General features: G+C 41.6%; 1 protein-coding gene across 1 annotated transcript in view; it reads left to right on the top strand.

Annotated features, from left to right (window-relative positions):
* Positions 1-21,669, top strand: part of CSTF3 (cleavage stimulation factor subunit 3) — a 43,898-nt gene that overhangs the window by 16,563 nt on the left and 5,666 nt on the right. The window contains exons 4-15 of the mRNA XM_052695647.1: positions 12,844-12,876; positions 13,251-13,348; positions 14,770-14,836; positions 14,933-14,967; positions 15,086-15,212; positions 17,323-17,400; positions 17,582-17,744; positions 18,260-18,369; positions 18,795-18,911; positions 19,924-19,998; positions 21,288-21,431; positions 21,522-21,624. Coding sequence (XP_052551607.1) covers positions 12,844-12,876; positions 13,251-13,348; positions 14,770-14,836; positions 14,933-14,967; positions 15,086-15,212; positions 17,323-17,400; positions 17,582-17,744; positions 18,260-18,369; positions 18,795-18,911; positions 19,924-19,998; positions 21,288-21,431; positions 21,522-21,624 — 1,150 coding nt within the window. The remainder of the gene's footprint in view (positions 1-12,843; positions 12,877-13,250; positions 13,349-14,769; positions 14,837-14,932; positions 14,968-15,085; positions 15,213-17,322; positions 17,401-17,581; positions 17,745-18,259; positions 18,370-18,794; positions 18,912-19,923; positions 19,999-21,287; positions 21,432-21,521; positions 21,625-21,669) is intronic.

Below are 21,669 nucleotides of genomic sequence, written 5' to 3'. Positions count from 1 at the left end.
TGGCTTCTATTGAGAGTTTGATCCCTAGTGTGTGCATACATTTATTTATTAACTAATGAGTCAGAAGTCATCAAAAAAGCATACATGGTATTTCAAAAAAAAAAAAGCAAACAAACAAAGCAAAACTGAAGCAACTGTCAAAGTCAATATTTAGAACTCGTTTTCAAAAATTGGATTATTTTGGTTGTTCTGGCTAAATTAAAACAAAGTATAGGTTGTGGGTGGATTCAGGGTTAGAATTTGGAGGTCGGAACGGGTGACTTCCAGAAGGCACTTCCAACTGAAACTGTTCTGTGTGTTTGTAATGCATGGTTCTGTAAGCACTGCTCCTGTTCTTTTAAAACATACTGGACAGAGAGCTGAGTGAATGAGCAGATCAGTACAGATTGGCTACAGATTTCTTAGGTTACTGAAAAATGTATAGCTGCTCATACGACTTAGAAAAATGATTTCTGTGTAATCTTGAGGTTGAATATATTTAGAATTTGAGAAGTCAATTTTTTGTACAATTGCAGACATTGAGTGCAACGGCGTGACTTGGTGCAGCATGTGAATTAGTGGGAAAAATGGAGCTAGTTTTCCTGCTTTACTTTTCTGGTCTTGAAATTGCAGCTGAGTATTATTCTTCCTTTTCCTCTCCCTGTTCATCACAAAAGCATTTTGGTATGTTTTCTGTGAGGAGAGATAGAAGTGTATTGGCTGTGAAAATTGTGAGCTCTGTCTCTTACTGCAGTAGGAAGTGTCCCACAGTGTGCCCTTACCGTGCACCCTTCAGGTGACAAGGAAGTCCCAAGAATCCTTATGAAGAAGCTGTCATTGGACAATTGAGATGTTTTGAATTTAAGAAGCAACTTCTACTTGCTGTTTTTGATGGGTCAGAACGGTGGGGTGGGGAGGAGGGAGGGGGAGGGAAGACTCCGCAGAAATAGAATAATATATTTGTAATATTTTCAAATTTTCTGTAACTTCCATGATTTTTTTTCAATTTATTTTTTAATTCCAAAACTAATCTCTGACAAACCGTGCTACATCCTCGATATTGCAGAAGGAATCTAGTGCTCTTAACATCATTTAATTATGCTTTTGCATCTGTGTGGCTGCTGGTGAGACTGTGATTACGCTGTATTTGTAATAGGTGCACAGTTAGCAGCCTGTGCTATGCAGTGTGTTGTACAAATGGCTCTAGATTCAGTTTAAATTTTCCTTGAAGTTTAAACTTATCCTGAGATCCCTGAAGTTTAGTTACTCTCTGCAAGTTGTATAAAAACTGATGAGAAGTACAGTTTGTACAAAAGAATGTAAAGTTTCAAATGGGCGGCACTTATATTGGTGTAAACCTTCGGAAGTACAAATATGTGCAGCCTTACCAGCTGCTCTTTTGTCACAGAAATGCACTCTATTCCCAACACGTGACTTTTGGTCTCTAGTTAACTGGAAGAATGTGAGGATGCAAACCAAAACATGTTAAAATGAATGTCCCTAGTCCCTTCCAAAAAAAAAAAAGGCATTGAGGTCCTGGTAAGTGTTGGTTATTGCTGCCCACTGGCCAGTGTTCCTCAGGGGGATACTATGAAACGCTGTTAGTAAGCTTATCCACTGAAATGCAGCACAGCAGTACGTGAGATGAGCAGTGTAAGTAGTAGTTTGAAATCGTAGAGTATTCCACTGTGTTTGCCCTTGATAGAATTCCAGTGATGGTAAACGTGAGCAAGAAACTGGTGGTAGCATTTGCTGATGAAGGTTGAAATTTTCTTTCTCATTTAGCCGTAACTAAATGCTGCTTTGTGCTTTGCATTTCTTGTAAATCTGAGCACGTTAGTATTTTAAAATGATACCACGTGCTCTTTCTGTGTTAGCAATGGTTATTAAAAAGGATGTAGTGTGGGACATTGAAGTTGATGGGCAGTTTAATTGAGCAGAAGTATTTTTCTTGCACTAAGAGCAGACAGAGGTAAGTTTCTCTTCTCGTAGTTTTCTTGATGTTCCTTAAATTCTGTTTTCTCACCAGGAAGATGTGATTTTATTTCTCTGTTCTGTGATTTTATTTCTCATTTGCAGAAGTTCTAGAAATACAATCAATCTGCAGTTGTTTGTTTTTCTTTTTAATTTAGAAATGAGAAAAACACAAGTATTTCTAAATCAACCTAGCTTGGTTATTTTTACTGATCTGAATCCTAGGAAGACTGCACTGCTGAATTGTTACCATAAACCTGTATGATGGATTGTTGTCAGTCTGTCATTTCTGCAAAAGCTTCACAGTTGAAACACAGGTTTTATGAGGAGCAGCCAAGGTTGCTGAGGTTGTGCAGTGTGGCGAAGAGGAGGCTCAGGAGAGACCTTCAGCCTCTCTCTGACTGCCTGAAGGGAGATTGTAGTGACGTGGGGGTTGCCCCTTCTCCCAGGTAACAGCAGTAGGAAAAGAGGCAATGGCCTCAAGATGCACCAAGGAGATTCAGGTTGGACATTAGGAGAAATTTCCTCTCAGAGTGGTGAGCTATTGGAACAGACTGCACAGGGAGGTGGTGGAATCCATCCCTAGAAGTTTCCAAGAAAAGGGTGGGCATTGCACTAACGTGATCCTTGTGGTCACGGGTTGATGCTTGGACTGGATAATTTCAGTGGTCTTTCCAACCTTAATATTCTATGATTTTGTTGCTAATACCGAGTGTTTCCGCTCCTCCAACATACAGGATAGTTGAGGTGCACAAGCTGCTTGAATTCAGCACTATAGCTGTGGTTTGTTTTCTCACAGGCTGGCAGAGTTGCTAAAAGCTGACTAGATCATGATTTTTGATTTTCAGTTACGTAAGTTTTCTGCTCATGTCAGCTGACCCGCAGGCATCCCATGGTGCTGCTTCACCGTGTTACCAAGTCTCCAGACTTTTTTTTTTTTAAATGCTGCATCACCACAATATTTACACCAAAGATAAGTGCAACTGCCATCTTCCTCTGACACTGAGGTTTGAGCGAGAGGAAATTCACCACCTTCTTTTTAGAACTGTGCCTGGCTTTGAGCTCTATCTTCTCAATTTGGGTAGTTTACCTTACGTTTTCGTCGAGGTATTTCACTTAGCCAAGTATTTTCTGCCAGTGATAAGGGTGATTGCTTAAGCTATCGTGTTAATTACATGTCACTTCTACAGATGATGGTGGTTTGGTGTTCCTGTTCATTATGCTTAGGTGAGATCAGATGCCACTCTTGCCATCTCAGGTTTAAACCAGCCAAATAAAACAAAGGAGAAATACCATGGTTTTATTTAAGCTGTGCATCTCTAAATTAGATGGAAGAAGTCAAATGACATTCTATCTACTATTTTTTAATTCAGTGCTTGAAACTGGCAGATGTTTTGCATTCTTTAATGCAAATCTGACCTGAAAACATTTTGTATTCTTCTATCCAGTCTTTATCAATATAACAGTGCGCCTGTCTGCTCGATTTGAGGGGTAGAAATATCAAACTGACTGTTTCTGCTGTTTCAAACAGCAGCTTCGTCCAGTTCTGTATGGACCCCTTGGTGTCAGGGTGTGGAAGCATCCCAATTTTTCATTGTGAAAAACAACAAAGAATAGATGATTAATATCAAACATTTCGTTACTGATAGGAAACTTCAGAGGGCTCCCTGGGTGCTTGTATTTCTTTGTTCTGTACTGGTGTACATAAAAGCAGCACCTACTTTGCTGATCAGTAAGCAGGTTTTTTTTTCTATCCTAGGAGCCAAGAATAACCTTTCTTTGTTAAGTCCAACCATTTATCTCTGCAAATATTCCTTTCAGATCTGGATCTGAATCTGGATCAGGACACACTGAAGTGTTCTGTAAGCTGAATAATGCAATTTTTCTGGTGTTAGGTAGCCTTACATTCAAAAGTTGTTGGCTTGCAGTCAGATAAGTCCTTCAGCTTCCCTCAGCAAAGATTTTGTATCGTCTGAACCGATTATGTGTTTTAATTGGATTCTCTGTAAAAATATAGATTAATGCTTGTGCCTATTTGTGAAATATGTAAAAGATGTATGTCGTTCTTGATTATGGGCAAACTACAGATTACATCATTTAAACTTGCCATCAAGTTTGAATTTGAAATACCTTAGAAGGTGTTTCATTCAGTTCTTGTGTGGGCAGCATATTTAGCTTGAATATATGTCACCACATCTGGTGTTTGTTTTCTGTGATTTGAGATGGAGAGCGATAGGTGGAAGCTGTGATGTCAGTTGTATTTTATCTGTCTGTTTTGCCAGACTTGTGGGCCACAAGTGTCTGTGTTGCTTTTTAATGGTCTTTTACATTTCATCTTTCTCATGAAATAAACTGTAAATGCGCCTACCTAGCTGTAGGTTAAATGACTGTTAGAACATGATGTTGTCACTTGGCTGAAGTCTGAGCAGCCCTTCTCTCTGCTAATCCGGTACTAATGAATATCAAGTAGGAGCAGTTGAGTGAATCTGTAAAGACAGTTACATACAATTGGCTTAAATAGGCTTTGATCTTAAAACAGCATGGGCTGTTTTTAAAAAATCCCTTAGATAAGGTGTAAGTTATTTTGAATTTGATCTGCAAAGTTTAAAATCTGTATAACAAACAAACAAAAAAACCGACTTGCAGTGGAAATATCACCCTTCATTTCTAAAGAGTGGGAATGTCTAATCTGTTGGGGTTTTTTTCTTTTCCAAATTGAGCTTTTCCTCCACTCAAATCTACTCCTCCAGTCAATTATCCAAGTGTAAGGTAGCTTAGGAAGTATCTAAGCCCTAATATCAGCTTTCTTTAGTTTGAAGTAGATGCACATATACTGTGGTCTCTCTGTTTCATGAGTAGTGTGACTTACTTTAGATAAAGCCTTGCAGGCTTAGCTTTAACCTTTGAAGGAGTCAAGCTGAAGCTTGAAAGGGAGGGAGAAGGGAAGCCAATTGAAAAGTTTCATAGCACTGAGTTTAAGTGAAGAGAGAGCATAGATACACTGGAAAAGCGTTGTTTGAGTTCTAAGCAGCATGATAATTAGTTGACTTTTCAATTATAGTCATTCCCTTTCTTAACACTGTGGATGTAACTTTTGTGTAACTGTATGTATTCTCAGGAAGGAAAAAGTACAGAAATTCCTTCTGTTTGTAAAAGATGTATGAAGGATTTTCATCAAGGCAGCTGCCTGTGTTAGAAAAACAGGTTGATTCCCTTCAGTTGGGAAGTTTCACTGCTATAGAACAAGAAACAGCTCAGCCAGCAGGTTCATCTTACATTTTTGAGGCCAGTTATTTTCCCAGTTCAGTAAATGACTGACAGAAATGTTTCTGCTCTATTTCTTAGGAAATCTGCAGCAATGCCAGGATCTGAACCTTTCTCCCTTCTTTACAGCGCTTGCAACGTAGCAGATAAATGCACTTGTTTCCAATTTATCGTGTAATGTAATGCAGGTCTTGTCAACTGCAAGTTCAGAGGGCAAATGCAGTGCTTTGCTTGTGTGTGCTCATTATTCTCCAATATTAACTTGATCATTTCCAGTGCTTATTTTCCTGTGATGACAGTTGTCTTTGGTGGTCAAACCTTAGAGCCCACAGGCATCTTTAGAGTCTCGGCACCAACCTCCTGCTCTTAACAACCTTTGTCTTCAGGTCGTTTTTGCAACTAATTATTAAAATTACTCTCTGTGTTCCAGCTGTGGAGACAACATTAGGAACAATTTGTCCTCTGCTGACAGGCCAGGCTGCTCTTGTGCCATCGCAGCCATCAGAAGATTACACTGCATTGTTTTACATCACATCTTCTAGTACCACTTTTTCCTGTTTGAGAAACTTTTGTTTCTTTTCCAAACTTGCTTGGTTGCATTACATTTAATTTGGGCAGAGCCTTGTCTAGATCACCTCCATGCTAATAAATTAATGCATAGTCTCTGAATGAATTTGACCACTTCAAGCGAATAGCAGTTCTTTCTGTTCCTAAGATTTGATCATTTGGAATATTGGCCCTTTTCACACTCAGCATAGAAATTGTATGAAGTAACTACTCCCTTATGTATGTTTTTTTTTTGGGTTTTTTTTTTTTTGGTTTTTTTTTTAAGTACACATATATATTTTTAAAAGTCTTTCAAAAAATAAGGCCTCTCTGAAATTCTAACTTTTTCAGCTGTATTCTGAATATATCTTAGTGAATGGATAGAAGGGTATTAAAACCTTCCATATAAAAATGAGGATTATTTTAACTTCATTCGATAAATAATCTGTAATACAATTAGGAAATAATTGCAGTTGTTAAACTTTTTTGCAAGTGTATTTGAAATGAATGCATCAGAACTGTCTGTAGGCATGCAATGAATATAACAAAAAATCAACTAATAAGGATCGGGCTGTCCCCTTAAATTGCCTTTTTTTACCTGCTATTATGTCATCAAACTGTGTAGAAAATACCTCTTTCTTACAGGCTTTGCTTTCTTACCTTGCCTGTGAGATTTTGAGGGTACCACAATCAAAACAGGAGCTGGTTTTTTGGTGTGCTGTGCACTGCAGTTCTGAACGCTTATTTCCAATAGTAGTCAAAAGCAAGTAAAAGATTTTAAATCAAGGGTCTTAAGATAGATCTCAGAGCTTCCTGTATAAGATCTGTGATGAAACAACTGGCTTTTTGTATTATTTCTGCCAGGGAGGAATGGTTCACATATCCCTTAAGTAATCTTTTGCAGCAGTCTGATCCCTGAGTTGCTTTTAAGGTCTTTTGCAGGAAACTTTGTATTGTTGGGTTAGTGCATCGCTAGGGGTGATGGCAGACTGTGTGTATGCTGCTCAGTTTGGAAACCTTGAATAAGTTGCTGGTGCCCTGTTACCTCCATAAACTAGCCAAGGAAAGCATTGGAGGAATGTGTTCCATTGCCAGTGCTGAGGGACTCTTCACTCGTGGTATGCAGTTGAGGTGGATATTTGGTATCATTTATCTTAGTTTAGAAACTAGGGGGTCTGTGGGCCAAATGTGTTTGTTTTATGCTTACATTTTAATTCAACTTTACAACTTCAGTGATCCACCCAACATATAAGACATCCGGTCTTCATCTTGGGACGTTTCATCATTGAGCCCTACAAATTTGTGAAATTCAAACTAGGTTACAAAAGCACTGCTGCTCAGTGAATAGTTTAATCATTATTAGGAGATTGATAATCTGTTCATGTCAGCCATCTGAAAATGCTTCCCACTGCTTCTGTGAAATACAAAAGGTGGTGAGAAGTAGAGATGAGAAGAAGTGAGCTAAAATACATAGGAAGAGTCAGGAAAGCAGTTTGCAGGCCTGCGCGCTGATGTTTTCTACTATGGCTTTAAAGTGAGTGTGAAATTAAAGACTAAATTAAAAGCCCTAAGCCATGTTTAAAATTGACTTTTTCTTAAAGAAATTGCAGACATATTGAGAGTCTCAGTGTGAATTTGAATATGGCTACAAAGGAGTGGATAATAGGATGCTTAGCATTTGTAAGTTACTTCACGCAGTTAATTTCAAGTGTGGTAACAGGGAAATTTTAAATAAAGAAGTGTAATGATATTTGGAGAAGATACAAAAGACTGGGTAATGCTTGAAAATTATCATATATGAAGACGAGTTGTACAGTAAAACACAGACCCAACAAGGAAAGAATAGTGGAATGGCTCACGTTATCTTGATTAAAAGCATAAAGTTAGCTGCTGTTACTGAAACATCTAAGGCAAGTCTTTGTTTTCTTGAGTGTTGCTGAGCAGATAGTATGAAACACATCTTCCTGATGCAGACGTGAGGTCTTGACTCTGCTAGTTAAGACGTATGTCAGCAGGCTTTGGGGTTTTATGGGCAGCTTTCAGAACACAGAGAGTGATATGGATGATACTCAGCAACTTCACCTGACTGCAACAGGCAGGATCACAGAACAACCATGTGAAACTGCTAAATGCAAAAGATGATAAGGAGAAGGGGAGAAAATGGGCTGAACAAGAAGGAATTCAGAATCAAAGTTTCTCTTGGAAATCTTAAAGTAACTGTAGTGGTAATGTAGACCAGTCTTTCTCTTGGTGGGGAATACTTGTTTGCAGCTACGTGACTGCAAACAGAAGAAGGTGTCTGTTAGACAGCTTGCATGGTCTATTGGTTTTTAAATAGGCTTGTAAGAAATGCTTATGCTAAATAATGAGCCTAAACAGGAGAAGTGACTGGGGAAGCATAGCTGTGATTATATACCAGTACCAAGTTCTGTTCAGCACAGCTGTCGTACCCAAGCTACTAGAGGAAACTTCTTAATGATTTTGCATTGATGAATTTGAGGAAATAGATTAATAAAATAAAACCCATACTGGAAAGAAAACGCTCAATAGACTGAGCCAGCACTAACAGGTAAAAGAGATGCAGCGCTTCTTGTTCAACCCCACCTTCTATGTGTGCTGTTGTAAAATGTCAGTTCTGTAGGGCAGTGAAGTGACAGATAACTGAAATTGTCGTTTTTCTGTGTGATGTGTTCATCATCACGAGTTCTAAATGCCAGTTTCTGCACTTTGCTTGAATTACGCTACTCTATAAGAAGAATTTGCTGCAATGGGAATGAGTTCATCAAGAAGGAAAACAACAGTGCAGTTAAGAATACAAGTTGAGTTTGCTCAGGTCTTGAAGGAATGAGAAGTGTTCTAAAAAGGCATTAAGACTTGAAGAATCAAAATGAGAAGATGTAGCTGTAGAATGAAACGGGTGATAAAAAAAAGAAAATACACTTGAGAAATTGCTTCTTCTAACCCAGATTGAGAAAAGAAAAATATATGTGACATCAGAAATGAGGTGCTGAGTAAATTGGTGACTGTAATTCAGTACTGTTCTCCTACTAGAAAAATCATGTAATGCACTTATGCTCAGAGTTTTGTTTTAAGGCTGGTTATGATGCAATATTTTCCTGTGCAGCCTCTGGCTGTTTTTTGGCAGTGGTACCCCAGGGTTGTCCATGATTAACATGAACAAAGTGCCTCTCTGCAGAACCAAGAGGCTGTTATTTTTTGTAAGGAGGCAGAGGCAAGCAGTAGTTCTGAAGATTTGTCTGTATGTGGAAATTGAAACTGCACCAAGGTGTGAACTAAAATCTCTAAATCTCTATTTAGAGATATTCAGAAGCCATCTGGACGTGGTCTGGGCAGCCTGCTCGGGGTGTCCCTGCTGAGCAGGACAGCTGGTCTCAGGTCCCTTCCAGCCTTAACTGTTCTGTGATTCTGTGACGTCTGCTTTCTGTTCCCAGATTTGGAAAAAGGATTTTCAATGCCTGTGGGGGTATTAACTGATAGCTGGATTAAAAGAGATACAGGTTTTGTTCATTGGCTTAAACAATATTCTGTACGGATGATTTATTCTTAAATACTCTGAGAAAATTCAAGGCAGATTTAAATAGAAGTACAGACACATGATAGTGTATGTGATAACCCTGTGAAAACAGCTGTGAAACCCAGAAGGTAGTTGTGATGAGAAAGCAGGTTGCAAAATGGTACTACTTTTGCTTTACACTGATGATGGCATCTTGTGAGGATACTTTGAATTTTGACATATCTAGCAGAGACAGCTTTTAAGGTTTGATGCAATGCCTCGACTGAGGAAGCTCTAGATATAACCCTTGTAGTAGCAGCTGGAGGCTTCTGACATAGAATAATTGTAAGGAACTTTTAGAATCTCATTCTGTGGCAGATTTTGGAATTGAGGCACACAACCATGTAATTGTGCTACATCACATTTCAAAAAAAATACTTCCGAAGTCATCCTGCATTTGTTTGAGGCACTCTGAGTAGTGTGAACAGTGTGCACTGTTCCTAACAGTACTTATTCTGCAAATGTAGTGAGAGCACCTCTCCAGCCAGCCCCAAACATCTCTTGGAAATGGGTGCAAATGTACCTGCATGTATTTTATTAATTAATAATTATTACTTGATACAAGTAGAGATGGTAATTACATCTCACCAGGTTTGACAGTAGATAGTAGATGATTTAAAAGGAAAGAAAAGGACAAGTGTTTGGCACGCATGGGTTCAGTTATGCTGAGTTTGGCATAGTCTGATTTTCCCTTTTGATATTAACTTTTTAATAACATTACCTAGTGTGAATAAATACGTGGATGCTCTGGTTTTAATTTTCTCTGCTGAAACGTGTATGTGTTCTTAAAACAAAGAAAGCATTAAAGATGTTGTACGTGTGGTACTGTAACAAAACCTGACCTTAGGAAATAGTGTTAGAAATACCGGTCAGCGTGAAGGATGTCCCAGGGAAGCCAGTGCTGGTGCTGCCCTGGTGTTCCCCCCTCACCAGCTTGTGCCCTCTGCCAGCTGCACCTGGAGCTTCTCTTCGGGCCACAATTCCCAGGAAGCTGCCAAAGCCAGGGAGAACAGTGCCTGGGAGACAGGTAGGGCAGCTGGGGGAAAAGGCCCACTGCACTGCAGGGAGAGCAGCTGCAAATGAACATTGCCTCTTCTGCTTGAGAATATCAATTATTTCTTCAGAGAATAGTCACTGAAAAAGGACAGGGATTCAAAATACAGAAATAGCCCAAGGTCTCTAGAAAATGAGTGTCGTGGCAGAAGCTGTGCTGACCTGTAAGGACCATGTGCTGACCTAAATTTCTTAGGAGCTTGGTGAAAGCCAGGAAACATTAAGAAGGTAAAATAAAACCAGCAAGCATTTTGGCCATGTACTGTGTGGTGTTAGACAACTGCAAATAGTTCTAAGTCTTGGGATGACTAAAGGATCCTGCTTCCCTTAGCTTTACATGGTACCTACGTCTTCATAAGTCTACTCAAAATAGTGAAGTGTGATGTCATTTACAGATTGAATTTTCCCCTTGAAAGCTGATGAAGTTCATTATTGGGAAGTACAGGGTGTGTTCTATGAAGAAATCTGACTTGTTATGAATTAATCTTGTACAGAGCTGATGCAGCGGTGACTTAAGCTTTCTGTTAGACTGTCACATTTAAAATGACTTTTTCAGAGGACGATCTGTCGTAGAGATGTACTGTTCCCTCCATTCTGTTTGTACTTAGGGATGGAATTGCATTAGTGTCAGTCCTTTAACACTGCCCTGCGTTCAATCACTGCCTGTTCCTGTATGTGTAATGGGAAAGCCCATGGTGCTGTGCTTACCCCACCTCAGGTGTCCCTGTGCCGGGTCAGCAGGATGTTGGCTGAGTTGGAAACCCCACCAAAGCCCTTCGGGAGAGGAGGCTGCCCTGCCCTCAGCCCTGCGGCTTGCTGGGAGAGCCAGTGGGCTGCGCTCTGATTTGGCAAATGTTGCTCTTGCTTTGCTTTTTATTTATTTAAATGTTAATATCCAACCTCCTCACTTCATTGGTGCTAAGATCTCACTAGCGAGCTGAATTTTCAGATACTGGTATCAAACCACTTCTGTGGATTAGATGTTGGAAATGAGTAACAGATACGTAACGCTGGCTTGGAGTCCAAGCGTGGACAGCAGCTTTTCATGTGTCAGGTAACTCGTGTAGAGAATGCTTTGTTCTTTGAGTTACACGAAGGTAAAGAATACTGATTTTTTTCTTAGCAAAGCATTTCCAAGGTCTTGAGGTGAAAGTCCATTCTTCGGATGCACGTGTGATCTGGTTGGTAGGTGCTCCTTCTGCTCCGTCTTGTGGTGCTCAGTGACAGTGCTGCCACACACCAATAAAATGCTTTGGTAAACAACTGAGTGGGGTTGCTCTGTGCTTATCCAGTGCCTTACAGTTGCTGAGATCAGTCTGAAACGCAGTGCTGTCCTCACAAGAAGCCGTGAGAAGGCAGAACTGGGTCGTGTGCCTGTACGTGGCTGCCCATTAGCTCAGCACGTGAGGCTGTGGCATGCCCAGCAGCACTGCCCAGCCCTGCTGGCTTCAAGTCATGCTACTGCAGAGCAGCAGCGTCTCTGCAGTCTGTCACTGCTATAATCAGCTACCTCCCTGCCAGTTAGTTTGCAGAAAAAGAATGTGAAACCTGTGTGAGGTAATGAGGTTTAAATCCCTGCGAGCTCGGGCTTGGTGATATCATTCAAACCCAGACAAGATGCTGCTCTGGTTTGAAAGTGCTGCTGGCACAAGGTCAGCAAAAATCTCTTCAACCCCCTCATTTTTAATTGATCTTGTTCAAGAGTGAGAGATGTTGGGAACCAGTGCAGAGGAGCCTGGGGAGCCAGGGCACCAGCAAGAGAGCAGAGAAGCTGAGGAGGCATCAGCCCAGGCAAGCTGTGTGCTGGGCTGGGCTGTGCTGTGCTGTGTGGCAGAGATTGACTGTAGGCCATGCTTCCTAAAGCTCCAGTTAGAAATTCTCTTGTGCTTTAAAATGCCAGTCATACCGAGGTGGTACAATAGCTTAATCCCACGGTGCAGGAGGATGGGAGGCAGTCTCAGCCTGTGCCCTGTTGGTGTCTGCTGCCTGAGTGCTCAGATGTGAGGGCTTTGATGTACTGGAGTTCACTTGGAGAAATAAGGGCTCAAATATAAAATGAGTTAACCTCTGACTTTAGTAAATATGGTATTTTAATGGAGATTTACTAAATCTTGTTCTGGAGGCTTTGGTACCTAAGTTAGTACATGCACTTAAGACAACAAAGTTCCTCAAATTAAGGGGTTGTGTCTGAGTGTCCACACCTGGGCACAGGAAAGCAGCTTTGTTTACTCAGACCTGGGTTTTGGCCTGATGGATGTCGAAAATTAAATATAAGAACTTTTTGAAAAAGCCAAGCTAGTTACATGGTTTTTATATTCTTAATTGTGTTTTTGCAAGATAGAAATTAATTAGTTTTGCCAGCCAAACTGGAATGCTTAATAATGTATGCAGAATATATTCCTGCTATTCTAAAATAGTTTCTAAGTGATTTGTTTTTTTCTGCTTCCCTGTAGATTAAAGCAAAAAATTATGACAAAGTGGAAAAGGTGAGTCCTATTAATATATGCCATATAACTCTGTAGCAAGAACAAGTAGCTTGTGATTCAGCTAACGAGATTGAAAAAAAAAGAGAGCTGCCATTGATTGTGTTGTTGAAAATACAGATACGAAGTTTCAATAACATAGACTTTGTTGAAAGCAAACTGTAATTAGTAAGTTAGTAGAGGAATCTCTCTGCTTAATTCTCTCCAGTTTCCTTGCGTAGCATAAAGGTGCTTTTGTCAAAGGATGAGTAGTTTGCCTCGTTATTTCTTAAATTTCAGTTATAAAGACAAAGGTTTTATTTCGTAGTGCATAGTGTTAAAAGTAGAAGCTTAACATTTTTGGAATCCTGATCACGTCTTCTTGATGTATTGAACAGTTATTTCAGCGATGCCTTATGAAGGTTTTACACATTGATTTATGGAAATGTTACCTTTCCTATGTACGTGAAACCAAGGGGAAGCTGCCTAGTTACAAGTAAGTTGACAGCACTGCTCTGAATTATTCGTGTTATGTGAATCTTCACTTAATTTTGGAGGAAGGGGTGGGAGGAACTGCGGAACTGCCGGGGGGCTTTGCAGTAGAGTGGGGTTTGCGGGTAATGCTATTTAATCTGCATTTTGGAAACACCTTCTTTAGAGTTTCATTCATTGAGCTTGGTGAGTGAAATTACTTCTCAGTCTGGGTCTGGGTGGAGAGGTGGGACAGCAGCAGGGGAGCAGCCAGAGCAGCCGCGCGTTCCCCGCACCCGAGGCTGGTGCTTGGGCTGACCTGCAATGCGCCTCTTCCTCAGTCGCAGGCTGCACTGTTCTCCCCCCTCTTCTCTGCCCTGTTCAGGGTCTCCACGACTTTCAACGTTGCTTCCACTTCAGGTGCTACATTTGAATAATAAAAGTAAATCATGTATTAGAGCGGGCTTGGGAAGGCCTGCCGAGCATAAAAAAATCAAGGTGTCAAAACGAGGGGGTCTGTTAGTTTTCATCTCTTATCATTACTGCATTTTGCTCGTTTATTATCCCCTGAACAGTCCGATGCTTTTCTTCCTGCTTGAGGTTTCAAGAAATATCAGTAACTTTCGGCGTTCTATGAACTGTTTCTTTCCCAGCCCACCATAATCTCTGTATCCTACAGCAATCTAGATGGTCACTGATCCATTAACAAAAAGAAATAGACTTCTATTTTTTTAAAAGACTGTTCTGAAATAATTTTTAAGAAGTATTTTCCTCTTCTACCCTATATCTTTTTTCCCATTTAACTTTCCTCTATTTTTCCTGATAACATGGACAAAAAAATTAGGGAAATAATGAGAAATATTTGAGGAAAGGAAACAAAAGATAGTGGAAGAGTAAAAGCTGTTTTCATTGGAAATTGGGCAAGGAAAAAATTCTGTCAACATCTTCAATTTTGGGAAAATCACTTTGATTTTGAGGGGAGTAGGAGATCTTATGAAAGATTCTGGCTGGGTTCCACATGTGGAGCTGCTCCTCATTGTCCCAGGTTTGATGTTGCCAGGGAGCTACAAGGTTTGGGAGTTTTGAGAGAGAAAAGGAAACCACGGGTACATCTGCTGGGTAGGAGCCTGTAGACAGCAGTTCTATCTTCTCCACTTCCTCTGCAGTTTGTGTGCTTGGATTCCCACGTTCTTAAGGAGGGGGTCTTGGGAACCATTAATGTGCTACACTGCCACCAATAAATGCAAACGGCTTTCTTTTAAACAAAAATCTATATGCAGAATTGAAAGATGTCCCAGTGCAAAGTTCTGCTCTCAGCTGTTGCGTGATGCTTTTTATTCCTCAAGGTTTGCTTAGACTTTGCTGCACAAAAGAATGCAGAATAAAGAATTTTTTAAAATACTGAAGAATTGCCCTTTGGTCTTTGTGGTTTGTTCTTTTCCTCAGAGAAAAAATGGCTCAGGCTTATGATTTTGCTCTGGATAAGATTGGCATGGAAATCATGTCATACCAGGTACGTTTCTGCTATGAAAGCACATCTTATTTCTAAGTTGATATCAAGTACAGTTAAACACTGATTTCATCATATGTACTATTTTTTCTTGAATAGATCTGGGTGGATTACATCAATTTTTTGAAGGGCGTGTAAGTACCTTGAAAGATTTTTTTGTTTCTTTTTATTTTTTAAAGTCAATATAATGTCAATGTTCATACCAGATATGATCTGTTACAGCTGACATTAATCTCTCTCCCCAACATTTAGAGAAGCTGTAGGATCTTATGCAGAAAACCAGAGGATAACAGCTGTCCGCAGGGTGTACCAGCGTGGGTGTGTGAATCCAATGATTAACATAGAGCAGCTCTGGAGAGATTATAACAAATACGAAGAGGTAATCAAAAGCTTAACACTTGTTTATGACTTATAGATACAATAATCTTATGATCAGGTACGGTGCCCAAAATTGGGTCCACTAAATTAGGTGCAAGAGATGACAGGTGCTCTGCAAAGAGGCCCTTCTGTACCGTGATGATGGTCAGATTTCTCAGGCAGGCTTCTCAGGGAGGTGGTTGGTGCCCCGTGCCTGTCAGCGTTCAGATAACACCCTCAGGAGCACGCTGTGCCTTCTGGTCAGCCCTGAGGTGGTCAGGCTGTTGTCGTGGTGAGCTTTGAAGGGCCCTTCCAGCACAACTGCTGTCAGTGTCACACTGTCACACTAAGCACAGTAGTGCATGGTGGGTATGACGGCATTTGGCTGTGATGGTTTGGATTTCCTCTGCAGTATTAAGTTGCACGTTCTCAAGTGCATACGAAATGCTCTTCACCATTACAGCATTGACTCAGGTGAGTCTGCTGCCCCACTGCCGTCAGCAACGTCCTCGCTGTCCTCAGCTCAATGACCCGGAGGCTGATCAGTAGCTTTCATAAACACTTCTGGTAACAGCTTGTTAACCTGCCCCGGTCACACAGGTGGGAGTGCTGAACTGGGAGTCGATGCCTCTGTGCTCAGCACTGCTGGGCAGGCACGTTCCCACAGCACCCACCTACATCCCATACTGCACCCATATTGCATCGGTCAGCCATATGCTGTAGAGGGAAGAAGGGACCGTATCTCCTTGTTTCTGACTACACACCAGTTGTAGGACTGGTGACAGGAGGGCCACCGTGTTTAGCTGGCAGGAGTGCCTCCTGGCACCCACAGCCCTGAGCGTGTCCTGCAGTAGCCTGGTGCTGCACTCATGGCAGCCACTTGAGAAGAACCAAACGATCTGCCCTCTGTGCTGGAAAATGCTCCATCCCACTGCCAACAGCCTCCCTGTAAACTTTTGTCTCTTCCCCATCCATGCTGTAAATGAAAACTATTGCCACTTGTTCCTACCACTTCCATTGGTACACAGAATGCTGTCAGAATGGACAGTCAGAATGTCAGAACGCCTGGCCTGTGTTTATTCTGTGTCTTCTTGGTGAGGCGAGGAGGGCAGGGCAGCTGTACAGACAGCACTGCTCATCTGAGGGGAAACCACTGCTGCAGCAACAGCCCAGTGAAAGAGATTGGTGTGCAGCTCCTAGCACCAAAGGTTACTGGGTGTTTGCTGCAGCTAAAACATGCTTGAGTAAAAGCCCTCAACTTGCCCGCGGGCTCAGTCAGTAGCAACTGGGTAGCAGTGTCACGTCAGCTGCACGGGCTACATGGGGTGCTGCTGGGTTTATGTTCTGTGGCTGTCCCAGATCTCTCAGCAAGAAGCCAGCTGGTGCCCATGGCGTGTTGGTACCCAGCTCAGATGCCTCTTTGGAACAGGACTAAAACTGTGTTGTTTCCTCAAAATCCTGCCAAGCACTTCAGGAAGATCAACCCTGACCCAGGCCTGGGCAAAAGGGCATTGCCTGTCCTGCCATCAGAGCCGCTCTGTTGGGTAGGTGCTCCTGGGACCCCATAGCTTGGCCCGCATCCCCATGGTGTGAGCTGTGCTATGGGGCAGCACCATGCCCTCAGCAAGCAACTGTCTGGCTGGGCATTGTGCCGGGCACTTGTGGGTCTCACAGAGGGACAGCTATGGCCATCCAGTGCTTCAGGAACGGGGCAGGAGGAAGAGCAGTGAGATTTGACTTGTCCAGGGAAGCTGAACAGTTCCTATGCTGTCCTCACCTTCATCTGGTAGACAGCACACAGCAGCTGGGCAGGGAACCACGGCTCTGTGCGTAGGCATTGGCCACGATTTAAAAGGAAAATTCTAATTTGCAAACACATTCATGCTTCTGCTTTCTCCCTCATCTGATTTATGTAAAGCTCGTTGTGTTTTGAAGTCCGTGGTAAGATTAAAAATGTACTGAGATGTTTCAGGTCACCTAAATTTTAGCACTGAGTTTGTTCCCTTGCAAATAAGTTGTTGCCCTTGTGTGAAACGGGCTCTTTCTGTATGAAATGAGATTTGGCAATTCCATGTTGAGCCAGTATGTTACCAATTCTATGTTACCAATTCCCTTGTTTTGCCCTTCTGCAGGGAATCAATATTCACTTAGCGAAGAAGATGATTGAAGACAGGAGTAGAGACTACATGAATGCACGACGTGTAGCAAAGGTACAAACTTCTGATAGGCCTTGATTCCATTCCACAAATGGGCATTACGCATGCTTCTCACTTGAACAGAAAGTGCACGTTAAGGCATTAAGCTTGGCACGCTGCAATACTCATATCAGTTTCATCAAGTGAGTTTTTAATATGCTTAGATCTGCTGTTCAAAACATCATTTCTGTTCCAGGAATATGAGACTGTCATGAAGGGGCTGGACCGCAATGCCCCCTCTGTCCCCCCCCAGAACACCCCGCAGGAGGCTCAGCAGGTGGACATGTGGAAGAAGTACATCCAGTGGGAGAAGAGCAATCCTCTGCGTACAGAGGATCAGACTCTCATCACAAAAAGAGGTAATTAGGTAACACTATAGGATATGAAGGGTTCTATTTCTTAGCTCTGTTGACGGTCTCCAGGGTAAATAATAATGTTTTAGCATTCAGGGATCGTGGTGTAGCAGAAGTTGGTCAAGTTTTTTCTTTCCGTTCTTGAATTGTGTGGATGTATTTTTTTTCTTTGAGCCTGTTTAGTTTTTGCCGAAGGCAAGCTGAAAGCAATGCGTAGATTTGGGGTACGGCGCTATGGCTGTGTGCCACCAAACCTGGGAGCTGTGGATCGCAGCCTGACCTTATGGCTGCCGTTCCTGAATGAGTTCTGCTTCCTGCTCTGAGGAGGAGGCGGGTTGTAGCTGCTGGTTGTGATTCATCAAGTTCCAATGATGTAAAAACTGCAATTGTGATCATTCCGTTCAAAGCCCGTTCGTATTAATAGTTTCTAATTTAATCACTGTTTTCTGTATGTCATTGTGCAAGGTAGTTCTATGTCTGCAATAATATACAAGGAATATTTCTTACATTTTTCCCCCTAGTTATGTTTGCCTATGAGCAATGCCTTTTGGTTCTGGGACATCACCCAGATATCTGGTATGAAGCTGCACAGTATCTTGAGCAATCTAGTAAGCTGCTAGCTGAAAAAGGGGTAAGGAGAATGCTGATAGCTTTTTTATTTTCTTATTTAATTGCTTTAACACGGTGTACTGTTGTTAATGTTTTCTCAAATCATATCCAAGGGGGGAGTGAAAAATCTCGAGCATCTTAAGTTGTGTCACATTCAGAATTTTAAATTTGGATGTTTTAATTAAAAAAAACAAAAACAAACAAACAAAAAAAAACACCAAGAAAAACACCCTGCATCTGGGATGATAAGAATTAAGAAAAACTGTTGTAGTGTTGTCTGGTTTTAGGTTGGGGTTTGTTTTCTTTGACATCTGACTCCTTCAGTACTGGGGAGATGAGTGACTCCTGCTTGGAGTGTGATGAGGGCGCTCAGTGGAACTTGTGCAGAGAAGAGAATCCATGGGCAGCTGCAGGCATTGAACAATTATCACATTTATTTCATAACAGGACATGAACAATGCTAAACTTTTCAGCGATGAGGCTGCCAATATTTATGAGAGAGCCATCAGCACTTTACTAAAGAAGAATATGCTTCTCTATTTTGCATATGCAGATTATGAAGAGGTGAGCAAAAAGCGATGTCGTGCCATAAACGCAAAGCCATCTCCCTTCAGTGCTGCCGTGTTTTTGAAACACACCAAATACACAGGCATTCTGAACATTTAACTTACTGATTCTTCTAGCTTTAATCCCATCCAATGTTTCTGAGACTAAGCTGACAAAATGAGGAGGGAAAAAAAGCATAGTTTTAATTGTTTTGAAAATGTAATGTCTCTCCGCTTAGCTCCATTTTTCAAACAACTGTGAAAGTGAAACTGGTTAGTTTACATTTACCAGAGCATCAGTTTCTTCGCTTACGAAATGGGGTAGGAGAGCATCTTTCCTGTCTAATTCTTGGAGGCTGAATTTTTCCTTGGCTATCACGGTGTTACACAGACTCAACGAGTGATGCTTGACACTGGTTGGTTTTGCACATGAGCCATCAGGAATGAAGACGACGTCCCATTGATCAGCTGAGGACTCACACATCTGCAGTTGGGTGCATTGTGCCCGCTTACTCTAACTTGAGTTTCTGCAGGAAGATCTGGGGCATAAAAGCAAACCAATCTTCACCCTTAAAGAAAAAGCCTCCCTTGGCTTTCAGGGCAGCCTCAAGCATCCAAAGCATACCAGCTATTAAAGTTTTTCAGTGTTGCACAACGCAGCATGGAGGGCTGTGGTTGGCAGCAAACAGAATGGGATTCTTTGAAATGTGTAGGTTTGGAAGTGAAGATGGTGATTTTCATATTTGCTGTGCAAGTTACTTTTCGTTGGAGAGGAAGGAAATTGTCTTCTTGGCCCGAACACCTAAAATGGCCATTCTGCTGCACTATTACTAAACTAGATTGCAGGTCTCTATGAAAAGCACACTAGGAAAAACAGAATGGGGAAAGTAAAGGTGGACGTATATTGTTTCCAACTGAGGAAAAAAGGAAACAAAACTCTTTTTTTTCTCCTTCATACTGATTTTTGCATCCCCACAGGTGGTTTGTAGCAGTATTACTAAGCAGTCTGTATTTTTGTTTATGTGCTTTAGAGTCGAATGAAGTATGAGAAGGTGCACAGCATATATAACCGGCTCTTGGCTATTGAGGACATTGATCCCACTCTGGTAAGGTGATCTCCTGTATTGAGTTCTTCCACATTTGCATTTCCACCTGAGTGCACCCACCACACGGGGAAGTGCTGACGTGAGGTCTTTGGGTCGCAAGAAGAGCTGAGCAGGTGGAGATGGCAGAACTGGATTAGGATTGCAGCTGGTTTGGTAACTGCAGGCTGCCAGCCATCCAGACGCACCAAGTCACGCACACGTTTACTCTCTGTGTCTTTTGGAGAATCTCTTAAAAGAAGTTATGAAGGTGTCACGTTTTATAAAAAGCTCATAAAGAATTGGTGCACGTTTTTTGCTGGCTCGGCTGAAATTTCCCTTTGCCTCCCCTTTACAGATTAAAAGCACGTCGCTTTTGCCTGTTGCCTTCCCTAGAGAAATATATTCTTCTGTGTAAAAATAAGCTTGCAGATAAAATTGTAGTTCACCACGTAGTTGTTAAGGTGTGTTGCTGTGCATCTATTTTTGTTGTGCCATAACAGTGTTGTTCCTAGTGTCAGCTGTGCTGGCACAGAGCAAATAGGCTGCAAGCTAACCTGCCCTCAACAGATGCCTTAGTTTGTAAATAGGTGTGACGAAGCAGGAGAGAGAAGTAAAAAGGTTTGAGATCTAAAATTAAGCCGGTGGGTGCCAGAGGAAAGGTATCCATTTACTGGCATATTCTATTCATTAAACAAAGACTACAAAGCTTTCCTTATATGCTCCTCTGAGAAGGCACAGGCCAGCCCCTCCCACAGGAGGAATGCAGGTGTTTGTGATCTAATTGTGAGCAGAGGAAGAAATGCAAATCACAAATTAGCCCATGAATTAGATAGCACATTCTTGACGTTCTGATCAGGTATGGCTATTTGCAGACAGCATGACCTGTGTCTTGGCTTCCATAAAAAAGAGTAAGAGGTTTCCATGGGCTTTTTGCCTCTGCTTTAGCCCTATGGGTGTCTTCACTTATTGGAAAATTGTTGTTTTTACAGTAAATCCTCTTTCTCAGAAGGTACAAGCTTATGGAAATTACACTCGTCTAAGTCCCCTGCCTTGAGAAATGTGTGTTTTAACTATTTTCACTCTGGGCAATTGGTCTTAGGTATTTTCCATTTTGTTAAATTCATATGTGGATAATTTTGCCTTGTTGTTTTTAGCATAGCAACGCAGAGGCAGAACACAGTCTTGTTTGTTTCCAATACACCTTGTTAGCTGTAATTTGTGAGTAAGGATTCTTTCAAGCAGAGCTACAAACTGCATATCCTAGCACTCTTTGTTATCACTGAAGGTCACGCTAATATGCTCTTCTGTAGGTTTACATCCAATATATGAAATTTGCAAGGCGAGCAGAAGGCATAAAATCTGGAAGAATGATATTTAAAAAGGCCAGAGAGGACACCCGGACCCGCCACCACGTCTACGTTACTGCAGCTTTAATGGAGTATTACTGCAGTAAGGTAATTACAGGTGCTTGTTTGGTCCTGAAGCAGCATGGGACAGCGTGCGTCTCACTGAAGCTGATGGCTTTTTCTTTTTAATGTTTGCAGGATAAATCTGTGGCCTTTAAGATTTTTGAGCTTGGGCTGAAAAAATACGGAGACATTCCAGAATATGTACTGGCATATATCGACTACCTGTCTCACCTTAATGGTAAGCTTCACGCACTGAGGTGCCCGAGGAAGCATTGGGCTGTGT

This window comes from Tympanuchus pallidicinctus, unplaced genomic scaffold (genome assembly GCF_026119805.1).
Source record: "Tympanuchus pallidicinctus isolate F22 unplaced genomic scaffold, pur_lepc_1.0 scaffold3, whole genome shotgun sequence".
NCBI lineage: Eukaryota > Metazoa > Chordata > Aves > Galliformes > Phasianidae > Tympanuchus > Tympanuchus pallidicinctus.
Note: the sequence above shows the minus strand (reverse complement) of the source record. Positions and strands in the feature narration are given on the sequence as shown.